This window comes from Lactuca saligna, chromosome 2 (genome assembly GCF_052625555.1).
Source record: "Lactuca saligna cultivar CGN05327 chromosome 2, ASM5262555v1, whole genome shotgun sequence".
NCBI classification, from domain to species: Eukaryota; Viridiplantae; Streptophyta; class Magnoliopsida; order Asterales; family Asteraceae; genus Lactuca; species Lactuca saligna.
Genome location: NC_136418.1, coordinates 115,524,359 through 115,544,112, shown reverse-complemented (window position 1 = coordinate 115,544,112; position 19,754 = coordinate 115,524,359). Strand labels below are relative to the sequence as shown.

At 36.3% G+C, this 19,754-nt stretch overlaps 2 protein-coding genes across 2 annotated transcripts; both read right to left on the bottom strand.

The window, feature by feature from the left end:
• Positions 1 to 205: 205 nt before the first annotated feature.
• Positions 206 to 1,626, bottom strand: LOC145030006 (uncharacterized). Its single transcript, XM_078978448.1, has 3 exons — positions 1,435 to 1,626; positions 1,099 to 1,348; positions 206 to 993 (listed from the first exon to the last, which is right to left on the bottom strand). The coding sequence occupies exons 1-3, from the start codon at positions 1,624 to 1,626 to the stop codon at positions 206 to 208; spliced, it is 1,230 nt and encodes a 409-aa protein (XP_078834574.1).
• Positions 1,627 to 14,130: 12,504 nt separating this feature from the next.
• Positions 14,131 to 14,886, bottom strand: LOC145030005 (uncharacterized). Its single transcript, XM_078978447.1, has one exon. It carries the CDS (start codon positions 14,884 to 14,886, stop codon positions 14,131 to 14,133), a length of 756 nt encoding a protein of 251 aa, XP_078834573.1.
• Between the last annotated feature and the right edge of the window lie 4,868 nt (positions 14,887 to 19,754).

Below are 19,754 nucleotides of genomic sequence, written 5' to 3'. Positions count from 1 at the left end.
AGATTTGTAATATAACAACCAAAGTTTCTAAACATAACAACCAAAGATTCTAAACATTACCAAAAGGGACACATTACCATACCTAAGATAACAACCAAGTTTTCATAACAACCAACCAAAAATTTTCAACAAAATATTGTAAACATAACAACCAAGTTTTCATAACCAACCAAAATCACAGAAAACTCCATGCATGCATGACACATTACTTCTTGGATTGATTCCCACCTTGCCCTTTACAGGTCCTAGAGTTGTGTCCCTTGTTCTTGCATTTGCTACAAGTAACACTGATATGCTTCCTTGATAGCTTCTGCACTCCATCATTTGTTGGTTTTTGGGAACCTCCTTCTTGTGTAGCATTCACTCCATCACCTTGACTTGCCTTCTGCTTTTTGCTTAACCTTTCACCCTCACTTTGTCTTCTCTTTTTCTTAGGCCTTCCCACCTGAGTGCGATGTGGAGGAGGGATTAGCTTTGTGGGACATTCACTTTTGGGCCACATGGATCTACCCTTAATTGGCTCCACCTTAAAAGAATAAGCCTTTTTCCATGTCTCTAGAAAATACACCTTGTGAACCCATTTGTAAATGTCAAGCTCAGCCTCTGGGTCTTTACTCATCTCATTCAGAGTTGCAATTGCATGTCTGCATGGAATTCCAATTAATTCCCATTTTCTGCAAGTGCATGTTTTGTTCCTAACATCAACCACATGTTGATCCTGCAAAGCTCCTGTGACTTGATACTTGTCTCCCCCATTCCACCTAGCAATGTATTGTGAAGCAACTGTTTTTCTTGCAGCTAGGATGTCTGTTGCTGTAGATGTTAGTGGACCTTTAGCCTTTTTCATTTCCTTCATGACATTGCATATCCTCTTCATTAGATACTCCCTTATGAATTCTAAACATCCAATGACAGGTTTATCCCTTCCTTTATCTATCTTCCCATTAAATACTTCACACATGTTTGATATCAACACATCAGAAACTTCTCTTCCTGTGTGTAAATTACAATTAAAAAACATTTAATACAAGTGACATACAAGTAAAACAGTTCACTAAGTGAAAGACATAAGGACCAAATTGGAATATATAGATTTACCTGAAAAATGACTCCTTGCCCAATGTTTAGGAGGAATTTGCTTCAACCATTCACATGCCTCCTTATCATACTGACTAAACTCCTTCATCAAATGTTCAAACTCAGGAATGGTGGTAGCTGATGCACACCTCCATAAGTGGTCCCTGTACTCTGTTTGCCTCCATCTTTTCCTCATATTGTCATGAATATGTCTGATACAATATCTATGCTCAGCATTGGGAAAATTTTGCTCAACTGCAGTATGTAAACCCTGCAAAAATTAATTTTCAATCATTAGAATTAACTTACAACCACACTTTAAATGACCAAATGTATAAAAACTACTTCCAACTTTACCTTTTGCCTGTCACTTATGAAAGTAAAATTTGAGTTTCTTCCAAGGTCCAAGTCATCCCCAAGGTTATCTAAAAACCATTTCCAGCTTTCTGTGTTTTCAGACTCAACAATCCCATATGCTAATGGGTAAATTCCATTATTGGAATCAAGACCAACTGCTGAAAGGACTTGCCCAGGGAATGGTCCTTTCATGAAGGCACCATCAAAACCTAATAAGTCCCTAAGGCATGCCTTGAACCCTTTTTACAGTGGACCCAAGCACACATAAATTCTTCTAAACTGCCTAGTTGGGGAATCAGGGTTAGGCTCAGAACATACATCTATTTTCACTGTGGTGTCTGGGTTGGTGGCTTGAAGTTCGAGAACATAGTCCCTCAACATTTCATACTGCTTTGTGTAGTCACCAGTTACATGCTTTCTTTCCTTATCCTTTGCCCTGAACACCTTGTCCATACTAACACCCACTTGGTAGGTCTTTTGAAAGTGATCTTGCATAGCTCTCAAAGGTATATCTGGATTCGCCTCAACTTGATCAAAGATTTTCTTGCTGATTAAAGAAGCAGTACAAGCCCTGAGTTTCCTTGTTTGCAAACATGTGTGAGTTTGGTTTAAGGTCCTTATAAACCAGTCGGATTCAGGATTTGACCTAGATGCATGAATGTACCAACCACATGTTACTTTTTGTGTCTTTAGTTCTTTACCCTTTCTTTTTGAAGTGGTAGCTTGACTACCCACTTGGCCTTTATTGGTGACAGGTACAACACCTCTACACTGTGCCCTAAGCCTTACATTGTCATTTTTTTTAAAGAAAAGATTCCTTCTTGATTCTAGTGCATGCAGATCAATTGCCTCCTTTAATTCTTTTTTACTATTAAATTTATCTCCAACTGAAAAAGATTGTTTATGTACTACCCCAAGACTGCACCTTTTTTCTTTTCTCAAATTCTTGATAAGAGCTCTTCTCTCTCTGTCTTGGTCGGATCCTTCATCCAAAGATTCAAATTCCTCATTGTTAATCACTTCCATATCTTCAGGTTCATGCCCATGAACAACATTTATACAAGAACCTTCCACATCACTTTCAACATTGAGAGTGAAGTCTCCCATGTCCACATCCACATCCTGTATATTGTTGTCAACATCCATTATGTCATCCATATGATCTTCATCTTCTATTTGTCTCTCATCTTCTTCATACTCTGGATCACTATTTTCAGATTCATCATACTCTTCAAAATTTGGATCACTTTCTTGAGATTCATCATCCTCTTCATACTCTTGATTACCCTCTTCAGATTCTCCATCCCCTTCATACTCTGCATTATCATCATCACTCCCAATCAAATTTTCCATAAGGTTATCAAATAACTCATTCAGTTGTTCATCAGCATTATTAACAGGGGGGGGGGGGGGTGTTGTAGCCTTCTTCATCAAAAGTTGATGCCTCTTGAACAACATTTGCAGCCTCCCTAACACCATCCATCTCATCAATATGAACACAAGTTGCTGCCTCCTGAACATTAGTTGAACCATCCAGATCATCATTCTTTTCCTTTGAAATGTGAACAACCTCATCAATATAATCTAAATTAAGCCTTTTGCTACAAGAACTTTCACCTATTTTGGAATTCCCAACCCTACCCCTTCTATACTCTGGTGAGAAACTATCATTCTTACTCCCAAAAAGAATCAGAGACATGAACTCACCAATAGGCTCACCATTACCATGGTTCACATTTTTCATTGGAGAATCTGCATGAACTTGACCCTCAACTTCAGCCCCTTGATCATCATTTTCTGGTAATTCCTCAATGACAACTTTACCCTTTGCATTTGGTGACATGAAGTAAGTCAATAAATTTGTCTTTCCATGCTCTGTGTACACCTCAATCAGCTTGTTATGTGCAATGTATTTAGAAAGGTTGATCACATCCTGATCATTCCCTAAAGCTTTAAGACCAAATTGAAAGTCACCATTGGGTATCCTAAAATGGTAGTATATAACTGGGGATTCATCAGCGAATTCAGAATTTCGTGGGTCTGGGTAACCTAAGTCAAGCATTATGGCATCAAGTTCATACACAGAAAACTCATCAATGTCCAGATAATCAACATAACGCACTTCACCTCCAATGTACTTTATATCAGGTAATTTAGTAAATTTCCCACCGTGATGAAGCTTAATACTAAACCATGTGGGTGCACCAGCTAAAAATCAAAATTATACATATTAACAAAGTTAAAATTTTGCATTTTTTTGTTCTAAATCAATAAGAAAATGCAAAGTATAAAAGTTAAAGAAAACAGAGCAGCTTACCATATACAGTTGATACATCAACAACTTCGCGTTTTGGTCTGATATGCCACATTACGAACACCATTTCGTATTAAACGTATGCCCTTATATGTGTAGTGTCGATTATCTTGTTTGGATAAGCAACGAGGGTTTTTTGCAGGTTCAATGGAGCAGAAGCAAGAAGGAGGGAGTTGGGGAGTTGACGAGTGTTGGGGAAAGTAAATGAGGGGTAAATGTCAATTAATCCAAAAAAAACGTTTATGCAAAAATGGTCCCTGACATATGAAATGATGAAATTACCCTCACGTGTGAGGCACGTGAGGGGACTTAACAGTTCCAACTTAACGGGAGTTAAGTCAGGGACCAAAACCACATAGAAACCACTCCAAAAGGACTATGGTTCCAAAAAACTCGTGGTTTGGACTAAAACCCCAAAATTTTGCATACCACAGGGACCATTTTTGCAATTCTGTCTATTATTTATACTAAAATAATATAAAATTGAATTAGTGTTGGGGTGCAAAGTTATTCATTCATGACTTTGTAAATGTTTGACTTTTGTAAAACCCACTTGCATGTGGTGCTTTAGCCTTAGACCCATTTGTTACTTAGAGTGAGAGAGAGACATGTAAACACCTCTATAAATAGTGGGTTCATACCACTTGTAGAGGTGTGCTTGAGAGATGTAAAAGTGAGTGTGTAAGTGTGTGTTAATTATGTAGTCTAGATCTAGATCCTTTTTGTAAACACCATATACATTCAATATATCTCTTAAACACCCAAATCACCATGTTCAATTGTGCAAGATTTAATTCCGCATGTCAAACCATGTTCTTATGTCACTACAATTGGTATCAGAGCGGGTCTTCAAGATCAAGGTGATTTTTGAAGAACGATTCTCGGTTTGGTAATTTTTGTCGCAATTTGAACAATTTTGGTAAGTCTCTCTCTATGATCTCTCGTAATATTTGATTCGTGCGTTGCGTTTTTTTTATTCATGATCGTTTGACTCGTTGGATCAAATTTTCTTTGAAAAACCCAATTGTTATGATCCAATAAATTTTTTTATTGATCTTGTTCAAAACCAAAATTGTGATACTTACTGTTCATTAGATCCGAAGCCCAAATTCAATTTTGTTCATGTCAAATTAAATCTTGATTTTCACTGATCAATCCATTATCTTCATTTTTTTGATCTAATATACTCAAACTTCAAGCCCAAAAGACAAATTCTAATATCATTCCATCGTGTTAGTCAAATCATTCGAATATCACTATTCATCAGTCATTTTTTTTAGCCCAACATCAAGCCCAAAATGTCATTGAATCATATATGAGGTGTATTTACTTCATTGTTCAATCGTTAAATCTCAAACGCTTCAAATAGAGTAAATTGCAAAAGTGGTCCCTGTGGTATGCAAAATTTTGGGGTTTTAGTCCAAACCACGAGTTTTTTGGAACCATAGTCCTTTTGGAGTGGTTTCTATGTGGTTTTGGTCCCTGGACTTAACTCCCGTTAAGTTGGAACTGTTAAGCCCCCCTCACGTGCCTCACACGTGAGGGTAATTTCGTCATTTCATATGTCAGGGACCATTTTTGTATAAACGTTTTTTGGATTAATTCCTTTTAAATACCCCCATTTCCTGCGATCTTCTTCCCCAACGTCTCTTTTCTTCTACCCTTCTTCTTCTTGAGCTCTGCTACAACAAAAATGGTGCTATGTTTTTGTGGAAAAGTTGCTGTGGTGAAAACTGTTGGGTTTTGGTCATAAGACATCCTATGTGCTCATACAAACCCTAATGCTTGGATCTAGGTTTCTCTATTGTACATGCTTTGATTCCAAGACTATAAACCCTAATTCTAGCATACATATAATCATATTAACTTGAGAATAAGTTTATAGTGTTACCTTGATTGTTATGTAGCAATAACAATCCCAATTCCTCCTTGAATTGACTTTGGAAGGCTTAGAGTCACAAGTGTCACTCCTCTAATGGCTCACAAACACCATAAGCAAGTGGAGAAGGTATAAGGAGAGAGGTGAGAGGTTAGAATTCGTATCTAGGACCTCTTGGGAAGGGATACACGAATTCATAGCCCTAGGGGTGTTTATATAGGTGTAGAGATAGGGTTTCAGTCATTATCCTTATCTAGTTGATTATCCATTAAGCAACCAATAAGATAATCCTTGAATCCTTATCATACTCGAATTCTAAGGGATTTACACCTCAAATTCGTTCACCATATATATATATAAGGTAATCCTTACCTTATTTTGTAACTATCACATAATTACAATTCAGCCCCTCTAGTTTAATTAATTACATTTGATCACAAAACTAATTCTTAATTAATTATTGACCAATATTAATTAAACAAATATGATTTCTCCTTTAATATATTATTCTTATAACATATTAATAAATCATATTATCCTCTCTCTCTTTATTCATTTCTCCAATCAAGTTGCTTTGGTGAAGGCAACCCAAAAGGACCATGCACCATCGGGTCAAGTACATACCAAAATAGTTATGGACTTAGACACTAATCCAACAGTCTCCCACTTGGATAAGTCTAACAACTATTCTGCGTATGACTTCAGATCCTGATCTGCAATCGTAGCTTTCCAAAGCCGCTGTCAACTCTGATCATATCAGATACGCGTGTCCTTAGATAAGGGATCATATATTCCTCCATTCTTGATATCGTCCGAGACATGATTTCTAATCATTCTCTTTGTACTACTTCTCGATTTCCGATTTATGACGACAGACTAATTGAACAAATCAAATTAGCCCTAGCCCGGCCGAGCATTTACATATGTCATCACTAAACCATCGAGGGGCCCAAAGATATCGCTTTTATCCTACTTTGGATAAAAGGAACGGATAAACTTTGATACAATGTTCGCTTGCACTCACTAACCAAATCACACACAACAATATGTTTTATAACACCAAGTTACTGGTGCGTTTACATATTATCAATGTGCAACCGATTCGCAAGATACAACTCACACATCTCGGTTTCAAGAATATAAGATGTTATCGTCTCACCAATCACTCGTGATACAATTCATGGAGTGATCCGAGTGAGCTTGGGTTTAATCCAATGCTCAAATCATATTCATAAGCACTCATGAACGTTGCAGCAAACATTTGCTTATGTCTAATACTCTTCTAGACAATCCACACACCAATTCACGACAGTCTTCATTCATATCTACTTCCAACATATGAACGACTGTGGCCCGTTTGAATAATTCGATTATTCTTAATAAACTCAATTATTCTGGAAGTCAAAACATGCAAGGTGAAACACAAGAATAATACTAATCCCATATGGCCTCAAACCTTTGAGTATAAACAAACACGTTTTATTTATCACCATATCGATTACTCATTATTTGTCGTTTCGGGTAATCAACTTCGCATTTGAATTTCAACACTTGTCCCATGCTCCTAGCATGCACACAATGTTTACCTATGGTTCTTACTTTTGCGAAATAGACAAATTGAACACATTTCCAATCATTCTCATTTTACAACACCAAATCCATTTTCTTAAGTGTAAGAATGTCAAATTCTTGTTACTTATAGAATACACTAGATTCTAACACTTTATGCAACGATCCTTTTGTAATGTCACTGCACCAAAGTCTCAAAGACTATTGCCAATGATATTACAAATTCCTCTATCGGAAATTGTTACAAGACAATTCCTTAGATATGATGTCTCTCACTCAAAGTACATTCCTTTGAACATCCTTTCGCATAAAGTTTCTAATCTAGACATAGATTTTACTTCCCAACATGGACACACTTCCATATTTTCTATATGACAACTCATTCTTAATAGAATCTTATCTATTCGTAATGATGTCGATATCGTCCATCCAATATGGAAACACTTCCATAATTTCCAATACTATACTTCCAACTACTCGCAAGCGACCAATCCTCGTCGAACTTTGGATTGTCCTTTGATAGTTGTTTAATTATTTTAGTCAAAACCAATTCTAGTCCCTTTTCCCTCTAAATGCACTATACATTTGGAAAATTTTAGAATGGTCAAACATTAAAGCATTCGCAATCGATCCTATACCCGAAGCGTATGGGACACGACGCATAATGTTTTATTTGCTATGTTCTCAAAATTCGAATTGCGAAGAGGAATGCCGTAATCACAATCGAAATTTTAAGAACACACTATGTACCTTTGACTAAATTTATCAACATTTCGCAATCTAATCCTTTAGATTTGAAATGAAGCATAATATTCTCTCCCTTAATTATAGCAAAACAACCTTTCAACTCGTACAACTTTGCAAAGTATGACTCTTGTTTTCTATAATTAATATTGCCAACTATGCAATACGTGCCTTAATAATCATACAATCATAACATTTATGCTCCCACTATCATGATGATTATTATAAAACATAACACTTATGCTCCCACTAGCTTCGACATGTATTCATAAACATCTTAACTTCCAGAAAAACAATACTTATTGAATTTCTTAAGTTCATGTTTCTAATACTTAGTGCTTTGATAATCTTTTATCAAGCTTCTTGAACTTATACACTTTTGCCTTAGATAGTTCATATGTGTGTCTTAACAATTAAGACTAACTGCCAAACCTCACAATTCAAATTATGGAAAGGGATGCCGTAACCATGATCGAATTTGAGAATGCAATTTTACAATCACTATCTTTTAAAATCTTTCTTAGTGAAAGCATTTTCTCACAATCATTTTCATGAAGGAGGAAATCTTATGACACTTAGATTTAAACGGTGTATGTGTTCCTATCCATGCGAATTTGTTAAAACCAAAGTTTACGACAAATTCAAACTCATATGGATCGAACTTTCTTAATCTTGATTTCTTGCCTTATGGTAGCACAGCTGCCCACCACGTCTTCCAAGTAGTTAAGTATCTTACCTTTTTCCTATCAATGTACCTTTCATTGATCAAGGTCCTTGCCTTTTACGCATTCAAATGAGAACTCATAGGACTCACATGCATAATTAACTCGATTGGATTGGCATAGAAACAAAATAATGTCTTTACGATAGGTTGTAAACCTCAACTCGTGTGCTAGTGATGATCGATAAGGTTTATTTGATTTGTTCTTGAACCTTTTCGAGACCATTAAGACTCCCACTGACTCCTTGACATATAAGATTCTTTTGTCAATAAACATTTCTTGACAAACAAATTTTCAAGAGTTAGTGTAGCTTGTATCAAAACACTTCATAAATTGGTCATAGTTGGTCTTTGTCTTATCCAAGACATCACAACTTTCCACATTTGATGAATGTTATAAACCTTTAATACTTTTTACTCATTGTCACAATCTTAACTTTAAGACTTGTTATTGGAACAAAGTATGATTGTCTTCTTGATTTGACCATTTCATCAATCTTTGATTCCTCTTCTTGGACATACAATTGTACCAAGACTCACTTAGAGGATCAATTGAGATATGGTTCTTAATCATTAAGACCTATCATAAAGCATAAAAGCCACTCTCCCTTCTTCTTAGAATGGAGAAACTCTTATCTTTCTGCCTATTTGATTCTTCTTATTCGTTTTGCTATTGATCTAAACCCTTTAATCAATTCAAAATTACACTTAATCTTGTAAGTATAATCATATTTACTAAACCTTTAGTAAATGATGACGAATATCTTTGTTACTCTTATGGTGAACTTGATCAACACACAACTTTGTGTACTCGATCTCCTAGTCCTTCACTTGACACATTGTCAATGAATTTCTCTAATTTCCAAATATGGAATTTCTCATTCATCATGCAACCAAGTTGCGTGATTCCAAATTTCTGTCCAATTGAAACTTGGGCAATGAGAAACTCTCCCTATTTGGTAAATTCTTGACTTTCCATAACATAATAAGAAACAAATCCATTATTGCTAATAATTTTAACATCAATTTTTCATACACGCCATTGTAAGGATAAATAAATAAATTTAAAATCAAAATTTATTTTATTGCAGAAAAATTTGTCCTTCACAATGCAACTCTTTGAAAAGCTTATGCGAATACATCTTTCTTAGCAATCTAATTCTAACTCTAAGTAGTAGCTCAAGAATCTAATCTTCGAGAAACGCAATCGAAATCCATTCCTTCATGGTTAGATTCTGCTCACTTCTTCCCTTAAGCTTCTTTTCTTTTCTTTGATCCTTCTAAACATCAAATGTAATCTTATCACATTATGTATTCAGAACCTAGAATGAAGCTTAAAAGAGTTAGTTAATGGATTTTACCTAAATTAGAGCCATACGTTTCGACTCTCCCATCTCTTAGATCTCTTAGGTAAATAGGGCAGCTTCGTATCCAATGCCCCTTCTCTTGGCAATAAAAGCAAATTGACTCCTTTTGGAACAACACATGGAACTACTTTAGACATCGCCTTTCTCTTATGATCAAACTTTTCGATCATTGCATGTCTTTCATTGCCATTGTCTATATCCACAGAGGTGTCGAAGGCAGATTCACCAATCAACTTTGCTTTTCTATTGCGCCAAACCATTGTTGATTCAGCAGCAATAAGCATATAGGTGAGATCTATAAGGGTCACGTCGCGGTTCATCATATAGTACTCTCTTACGAACTCACTATATGAGTTAGGAAGTGATTGAAGAACCCAATCAACAGCCATCTCTTCACCGACAATGGATCCTATCATTCTTAGTCTATCAATGTGCGACTTCATCCCTAGGACGTGTGCACACACCGACTTTCCTTCTTTATGTTTACTTGCCAAAAGGGCTTGAGTGATGTTGAACTTTTACAATCTTGTGGGTTAGGGAGAATAATTGGAGGAGGAGGAGGAAGTGAAGCATGATTTCTTGTTCCTCGATCGAATCGTGGAATATCATCTTCATGTGGAATGCTTGTTCCACGGGATTTGAGAAGACCATAGTTGTCGAACTTTGACATCGGGAGAAAAACGAATTCAAGTTAGTTGATTGATTGAGTCCTTGGTAAATCACCCAAATGAAATTCCAAGGCTAGGACCCAACACAATATCCTACAACTCGGGAGAGGGATGCCGTAACCCAAATCGCAGAACATTTGAAGGTAAGTGAATGACGATTCACTAGTTTTCACCATGAGAAACGAAAAAGAAATTTAAGTTTTAAATCTATGAAAACTCCTAGATCCTTTGAGATTCATTGAACATTTCAATGGCATGTTTAAATCTCGATATGCCCCTCTTGTTTGTGACTGGGATGCCGAGGATCACAAAGCGGGTGTGAATAACCATGCGAACTACATGGTGCCCTCACATGTTACAATCACCTATTCGATGTGCCGGTAAACCACACACGCTCCACCGAACTATAACAAACATTGAGTCACCCTTTGCTACCTTTTCTTAGATCCATTTAGTGTGCCGGTAAACCACACACGCTCCACTAACGTCTTCGCAAGGGCACAAAGTGTAATTTCATGGAATTGCATCAATTCACTTTTGCCTAAGTAACTAAGATTGGGAATTTGCGAAACATTTAGTTACTTTGTATTTCATTATACTTATAATGGAAGGTTTCGTCCTATCCTACCCGTTCGGCTAACGACCCTCCACTAGTCAAGAGTGCGGTGGGTAAGAGTGGATACCCATTCAATCGCCATTTTATAGGCAATTTCCTTAAACACCCCTTATAGACCAGCTTCGTGAATGAGGCCTACTAACGGTAAGACTGACTTTTACTTATACATATATAATGTTAGACTTTTAATGTTATATATAGTATAGGGTGTACTTTATACTTTTAAAATACTATACGGTTAACTTTAACAATTACACTTTTAATTCAATTAAAAGGTTAACCTAAACTTTTATGGACTTATTAAACCTCTATTAATTATACTCATTAATTAATTAATAAAACCATAAGGGTGTGATTTGAACTTTTCAAGACATTACTAGAGTTTTAGAATTTAACATTTCTAATTAAACTTTTAATCAACTTTTAAATTCCAAAACTTGAGGGCAAGTTTTGAAACCTTTTTCAAAACATTAGGGTTTTAACTATTTAAATTTCAAAACAACAAAACTTTTGGGGTTCAAATTTAAACTATAAAACCTAAAGGGATTAATTGAAACTATTTCACAAGATAATTCAAATCTAAATTACAAATAATCAAACTTTATCTAATAAAACAAGTGATTATCTAAATTTTGACAATTATCTTCTATTTAGGTAAGGATAATCACATAATAATGAAAAAATTCGGATTTTATCACAAAAACAAGTTTATGGTAATTATCCAAAGCCAAAACAGGAAGAAAATCGCGAAAACGAGCTGTCAGACACTTTGACTCGTCGAGTCTAAGCTTGGACTCGTCGAGTACAGCTGACTCGGCGAGTTCACCAAGTGACTCGGCGAGTCAAACACTCAGAAACTCAAAAAATCGATTTTCAGTGCTTATTTCGATCAAATATGCATCAATACAATTGAAACCAATCTAGGCTCTGATACCACTGTTGGGTTTTGGTCATAAGACATCCTATGTGCTCATACAAACCCTAATGCTTGGATCTAGGTTTCTCTATTGTACATGCTTTGATTCCAAGACTATAAACCCTAATTCTAGCATACATATAATCATATTAACTTGAGAATAAGTTTATAGTGTTACCTTGATTGTTATGTAGCAATAACAATCCCAATTCCTCCTTGAATTGACTTTGGAAGGCTTAGAGTCACAAGTGTCACTCCTCTAATGGCTCACAAACACCATAAGCAAGTGGAGAAGGTATAAGGAGAGAGGTGAGAGGTTAGAATTCGTATCTAGGACCTCTTGGGAAGGGATACACGAATTCATAGCCCTAGGGGTGTTTATATAGGTGTAGAGATAGGGTTTCAGTCATTATCCTTATCTAGTTGATTATCCATTAAGCAACCAATAAGATCATCCTTGAATCCTTATTATACTCGAATTCTAAGGGATTTACACCTCAAATTCGTTCACCATATATATATAAGGTAATCCTTACCTTATTTTGTAACTATCACATAATTACAATTCAGCCCCTCTAGTTTAATTAATTACATTTGATCACAAAACTAATTCTTAATTAATTATTGACCAATATTAATTAAACAAATATGATTTCTCCTTTAATATATTATTCTTATAACATATTAATAAATCATATTATCCTCTCTCTCTTTATTCATTTCTCCAATCAAGTTGCTTTGGTGAAGGCAACCCAAAAGGACCATGCACCATCGGGTCAAGTACATACCAAAATTTTGGGGTTTTAGTCCAAACCACGAGTTTTTTGGAACCATAGTCCTTTTGGAGTGGTTTCTATGTGGTTTTGGTCCCTGGACTTAACTCCCGTTAAGTTGGAACTGTTAAGCCCCCCTCACGTGCCTCACACGTGAGGGTAATTTCGTCATTTCATATGTCAGGGACCATTTTTGTATAAACGTTTTTTTGGATTAATTCCTTTTAAATACCCCCATTTCCTGCGATCTTCTTCCCCAACGTCTCTTTTCTTCTACCCTTCTTCTTCTTGAGCTCTGCTACAACAAAAATGGTGCTATGTTTTTGTGGAAAAGTTGCTGTGGTGAAAACGTCTTGGACCCCTTTGAATCCAGGAAGGAGATTTTTTGCATGCTCTATGAATGATTCCGTTTGTGGGTTTATTGGGTGGCTTGATCCCCCAATGTGTGCTAGGTCTAAAGCCATCATACCTGGTCTGCTAAGAAATTTGAATTCAGTGCAGGAACGGTGCAATGAGTTGGTTAGAGGTATGAACATGCTACAGGATCAATGCAATGGACTGATATGCAAGAACAACATTTTGGTGGCAAATGTCAGAGCATTGAAGGATGATAATTTGAAGCTGAAAATGTACATGTTTGGAAGTTGGTTTTTCTTTGTGATTGTATTCTTTTATATTTGGTTTGTGTAGGGGTATACTCTGAAGGGTGTTTTGGTCATTTTGTTGTAATTTTATGTGATCAAGTTTGTAGTGACTTATGATGATAATTATATATGTACAATTTTATGATGCAAGTGTAATGAATGTTTTACCAAAATGGTATGAATGTATAAGAATTAACATATGAATAGAAATGGTATGAATGTGTTACAAAAATATATATATTAGAACCAATTGTACATAACCAAAATGCACATTTCATTAAGATTTGTAATATAACAACCAAAGTTTCTAAACATAACAACCAAAGATTCTAAACATTACCAAAAGGGACACATTACCATACCTAAGATAACAACCAAGTTTTCATAACAACCAACCAAAAATTTTCAACAAAATATTGTAAACATAACAACCAAGTTTTCATAACCAACCAAAATCACAGAAAACTCCATGCATGCATGACACATTACTTCTTGGATTGATTCCCACCTTGCCCTTTACAGGTCCTAGAGTTGTGTCCCTTGTTCTTGCATTTGCTACAAGTAACACTGATATGCTTCCTTGATAGCTTCTGCACTCCATCATTTGTTGGTTTTTGGGAACCTCCTTCTTGTGTAGCATTCACTCCATCACCTTGACTTGCCTTCTGCTTTTTGCTTAACCTTTCACCCTCACTTTGTCTTCTCTTTTTCTTAGGCCTTCCCACCTGAGTGCGATGTGGAGGAGGGATTAGCTTTGTGGGACATTCACTTTTGGGCCACATGGATCTACCCTTAATTGGCTCCACCTTAAAAGAATAAGCCTTTTTCCATGTCTCTAGAAAATACACCTTGTGAACCCATTTGTAAATGTCAAGCTCAGCCTCTGGGTCTTTACTCATCTCATTCAGAGTTGCAATTGCATGTCTGCATGGAATTCCAATTAATTCCCATTTTCTGCAAGTGCATGTTTTGTTCCTAACATCAACCACATGTTGATCCTGCAAAGCTCCTGTGACTTGATACTTGTCTCCCCCATTCCACCTAGCAATGTATTGTGAAGCAACTGTTTTTCTTGCAGCTAGGATGTCTGTTGCTGTAGATGTTAGTGGACCTTTAGCCTTTTTCATTTCCTTCATGACATTGCATATCCTCTTCATTAGATACTCCCTTATGAATTCTAAACATCCAATGACAGGTTTATCCCTTCCTTTCTCTATCTTCCCATTAAATACTTCACACATGTTTGATATCAACACATCAGAAACTTCTCTTCCTGTGTGTAAATTACAATTAAAAAACATTTAATACAAGTGACATACAAGTAAAACAGTTCACTAAGTGAAAGACATAAGGACCAAATTGGAATATATAGATTTACCTGAAAAATGACTCCTTGCCCAATGTTTAGGAGGAATTTGCTTCAACCATTCACATGCCTCCTTATCATACTGACTAAACTCCTTCATCAAATGTTCAAACTCAGGAATGGTGGTAGCTGATGCACACCTCCATAAGTGGTCCCTGTACTCTGTTTGCCTCCATCTTTTCCTCATATTGTCATGAATATGTCTGATACAATATCTATGCTCAGCATTGGGAAAATTTTGCTTAACTGCAGTATGTAAACCCTGCAAAAAATAATTTTCAATCATTAGAATTAACTTACAACCACACTTTAAATGACCAAATGTATAAAAACTACTTCCAACTTTACCTTTTGCCTGTCACTTATGAAAGTAAAATTTGAGTTTCTTCCAAGGTCCAAGTCATCCCCAAGGTTATCTAAAAACCATTTCCAGCTTTCTGTGTTTTCAGACTCAACAATCCCATATGCTAATGGGTAAATTCCATTATTGGAATCAAGACCAACTGCTGAAAGGACTTGCCCAGGGAATGGTCCTTTCATGAAGGCACCATCAAAACCTAATAAGTCCCTAAGGCATGCCTTGAACCCTTTTTTCAGTGGACCCAAGCACACATAAATTCTTCTAAACTGCCTAGTTGGGGAATCAGGGTTAGGCTCAGAACATACATCTATTTTCACTGTGGTGTCTGGGTTGGTGGCTTGAAGTTCGAGAACATAGTCCCTCAACAGTTCATACTGCTTTGTGTAGTCACCAGTTACATGCTTTCTTGCCTTATCCTTTGCCCTGAACACCTTGTCCATACTAACACCCACTTGGTAGGTCTTTTGAAAGTGATCTTGCATAGCTCTCAAAGGTATATCTGGATTCGCCTCAACTTGATCAAAGATTTTCTTGCTGATTAAAGAAGCAGTACAAGCCTTGAGTTTCCTTGTTTGCAAACATGTGTGAGTTTGGTTTAAGGTCCTTATAAACCAGTCGGATTCAGGATTTGACCTAGATGCATGAATGTACCAACCACATGTTACTTTTTGTGTCTTTAGTTCTTTACCCTTTCTTTTTGAAGTGGTAGCTTGACTACCCACTTGGCCTTTATTGGTGACAGGTACAACACCTCTACACTGTGCCCTAAGCCTTACATTGTCATTTTTTTTAAAGAAAAGATTCCTTCTTGATTCTAGTGCATGCAGATCAATTGCCTCCTTTAATTCTTTTTACTATTAAATTTATCTCCAACTGAAAAAGATTGTTTATGTACTACCCCAAGACTGCACCTTTTTTCTTTTCTCAAATTCTTGATAAGAGCTCTTCTCTCTCTGTCTTGGTCGGATCCTTCATCCAAAGATTCAAATTCCACATTGTTAATCACTTCCATATCTTCAGGTTCATGCCCATGAACAACATTTATACAAGAACCTTCCACATCACTTTCAACATTGAGAGTGAAGTCTCCCATGTCCACATCCACATCCTGTATATTGTTGTCAACATCCATTATGTCATCCATATGATCTTCATCTTCTATTTGTCTCTCATCTTCTTCATACTCTGGATCACTATTTTCAGATTCATCATACTCTTCAAAATTTGGATCACTTTCTTGAGATTCATCATCCTCTTCATACTCTTGATTACCCTCTTCAGATTCTCCATCCCCTTCATACTCTGCATTATCATCATCACTCCCAATCAAATTTTCCATAAGGTTATCAAATAACTCATTCAGTTGTTCATCAGCATTATTAATAGGGGGGGGGGTGTTGTAGCCTTCTTCATCAAAAGTTGATGCCTCTTGAACAACATTTGCAGCCTCCCTAACACCATCCATCTCATCAATATGAACACAAGTTGCTGCCTCCTGAACATTAGTTGAACCATCCAGATCATCATTCTTTTCCTTTGAAATGTGAACAACCTCATCAATATAATCTAAATTAAGCCTTTTGCTACAAGAACTTTCACCTATTTTGGAATTCCCAACCCTACCCCTTCTATACTCTGGTGAGAAACTATCATTCTTACTCCCAAAAAGAATCAGAGACATGAACTCACCAATAGGCTCACCATTACCATGGTTCACATTTTTCATTGGAGAATCTGCATGAACTTGACCCTCAACTTCAGCCCCTTGATCATCATTTTCTGGTAATTCCTCAATGACAACTTTACCCTTTGCATTTGGTGACATGAAGTAAGTCAATAAATTTGTCTTTCCATGCTCTGTGTACACCTCAATCAGCTTGTTATGTGCAATGTATTTAGAAAGGTTGATCACATCCTGATCATTCCCTAAAGCTTTAAGACCAAATTGAAAGTCACCATTGGGTATCCTAAAATGGTAGTATATAACTGGGGATTCATCAGCGAATTCAGAATTTCGTGGGTCTGGGTAACCTAAGTCAAGCATTATGGCATCAAGTTCATACACAGAAAACTCATCAATGTCCAGATAATCAACATAATGCACTTCACCTCCAATGTACTTTATATCAGGTAATTTAGTAAATTTCCCACCGTGATGAAGCTTAATACTAAACCATGTGGGTGCACCAGCTAAAAATCAAAATTATACATATTAACAAAGTTAAAATTTTGCATTTTTTTGTTCTAAATCAATAAGAAAATGCAAAGTATAAAAGTTAAAGAAAACAGAGCAGCTTACCATATACAGTTGATACATCAACAACTTCGCGTTTTGGTCTGATATGCCACATTACGAACACCATTTCGTATTAAACGTATGCCCTTATATGTGTAGTGTCGATTATCTTGTTTGGATAAGCAACGAGGGTTTTTTGCAGGTTCAATGGAGCAGAAGCAAGAAGGAGGGAGTTGGGGAGTTGACGAGTGTTGGGGAAAGTAAATGAGGGGTAAATGTCAATTAATCCAAAAAAACGTTTATGCAAAAATGGTCCCTGACATATGAAATGATGAAATTACCCTCACGTGTGAGGCACGTGAGGGGACTTAACAGTTCCAACTTAACGGGAATTAAGTCAGGGACCAAAACCACATAGAAACCACTCCAAAAGGACTATGGTTCCAAAAAACTCGTGGTTTGGACTAAAACCCCAAAATTTTGCATACCACAGGGACCATTTTTGCAATTCTGTCTATTATTTATACTAAAATAATATAAAATTGAATTAGTGTTGGGGTGCAAAGTTATTCATTCATGACTTTGTAAATGTTTGACTTTTGTAAAACCCACTTGCATGTGGTGCTTTAGCCTTAGACCCATTTGTTACTTAGAGTGAGAGAGAGACATGTAAACACCTCTATAAATAGTGGGTTCATACCACTTGTAGAGGTGTGCTTGAAAGATGTAAAAGTGAGTGTGTAAGTGTGTGTTAATTATGTAGTCTAGATCTAGATCCTTTTTGTAAACACCATATACATTCAATATATCTCTTAAACACCCAAATCACCATGTTCAATTGTGCAAGATTTAATTCCGCATGTCAAACCATGTTCTTATGTCACTACAATTGGTATCAGAGCGGGTCTTCAAGATCAAGGTGATTTTTGAAGAACGATTCTCGGTTTGGCAATTTTTGTCGCAATTTGAACAATTTTGGTGAGTCTCTCTCTATGATCTCTCGTAATATTTGATTCGTGCGTTGCGTTTTTTTATTCATGATCGTTTGACTCGTTGGATCAAATTTTCTTTGAAAAACCCAATTGTTATGATCCAATAAATTTTTTTATTGATCTTGTTCAAAACCAAAATTGTGATACTTACTGTTCATTAGATCCGAAGCCCAAATTCAATTTTGTTCATGTCAAATTAAATCTTGATTTTCACTGATCAATCCATTATCTTCATTTTTTTGATCTAATATACTCAAACTTCAAGCCCAAAAGACAAATTCTAATATCATTCCATCGTGTTAGTCAAATCATTCGAATATCACTATTCATCAGTCATTTTTTTTAGCCCAACATCAAGCCCAAAATGTCATTGAATCATATATGAGGTGTATTTACTTCATTGTTCAATCGTTAAATCTCAAACGCTTCAAATAGAGTAAATTGCAAAAGTGGTCCCAATGGTATGCAAAATTTTGGGGTTTTAGTCCAAACCACGAGTTTTTTGGAACCATAGTCCTTTTGGAGTGGTTTCTATGTGGTTTTGGTCCCTGGACTTAACTCCCGTTAAGTTGGAACTGTTAAGCCCCCCTCACATGCCTCACACGTGAGGGTAATTTCGTCATTTCATATGTCAGGGACCATTTTTGTATAAACGTTTTTTGGATTAATTCCTTTTAAATACCCCCATTTCCTGCGATCTTCTTCCCCAACGTCTCTTTTCTTCTACCCTTCTTCTTCTTGAGCTCTGCTACAACAAAAATGGTGCTATGTTTTTGTGGAAAAGTTGCTGTGGTGAAAACTGTTAGGTTTTGGTCATAAGACATCCTATGTGCTCATACAAACCCTAATGCTTGGATCTAGGTTTCTCTATTGTACATGCTTTGATTCCAAGACTATAAACCCTAATTCTAGCATACATATAATCATATTAACTTGAGAATAAGTTTATAGTGTTACCTTGATTGTTATGTAGCAATAACAATCCCAATTCCTCCTTGAATTGACTTTGGAAGGCTTAGAGTCACAAGTGTCACTCCTCTAATGGCTCACAAACACCATAAGCAAGTGGAGAAGGTATAAGGAGAGAGGTGAGAGGTTAGAATTCGTATCTAGGACCTCTTGGGAAGGGATACACGAATTCATAGCCCTAGGGG

Bases quoted from the DNA above. Each gene is read 5' to 3' on its own strand.
- LOC145030006 (XM_078978448.1), bottom strand. From the start codon at position 1,626: ATGAAAGGACCATTCCCTGGGCAAGTCCTTTCAGCAGTTGGTCTTGAT. The intron at 1,349-1,434 runs GTAAAGTTGGAA...TAATTTTTGCAG, and splicing joins TCATAAGTGACAGGCAAAAG to GGTTTACATACTGCAGTTGA. The intron at 994-1,098 runs GTAAATCTATAT...ATTTACACACAG, and splicing joins GGCAAGGAGTCATTTTTCAG to GAAGAGAAGTTTCTGATGTG.
- LOC145030005 (XM_078978447.1), bottom strand. From the start codon at position 14,886: ATGTGTGAAGTATTTAATGGGAAGATAGAGAAAGGAAGGGATAAACCT.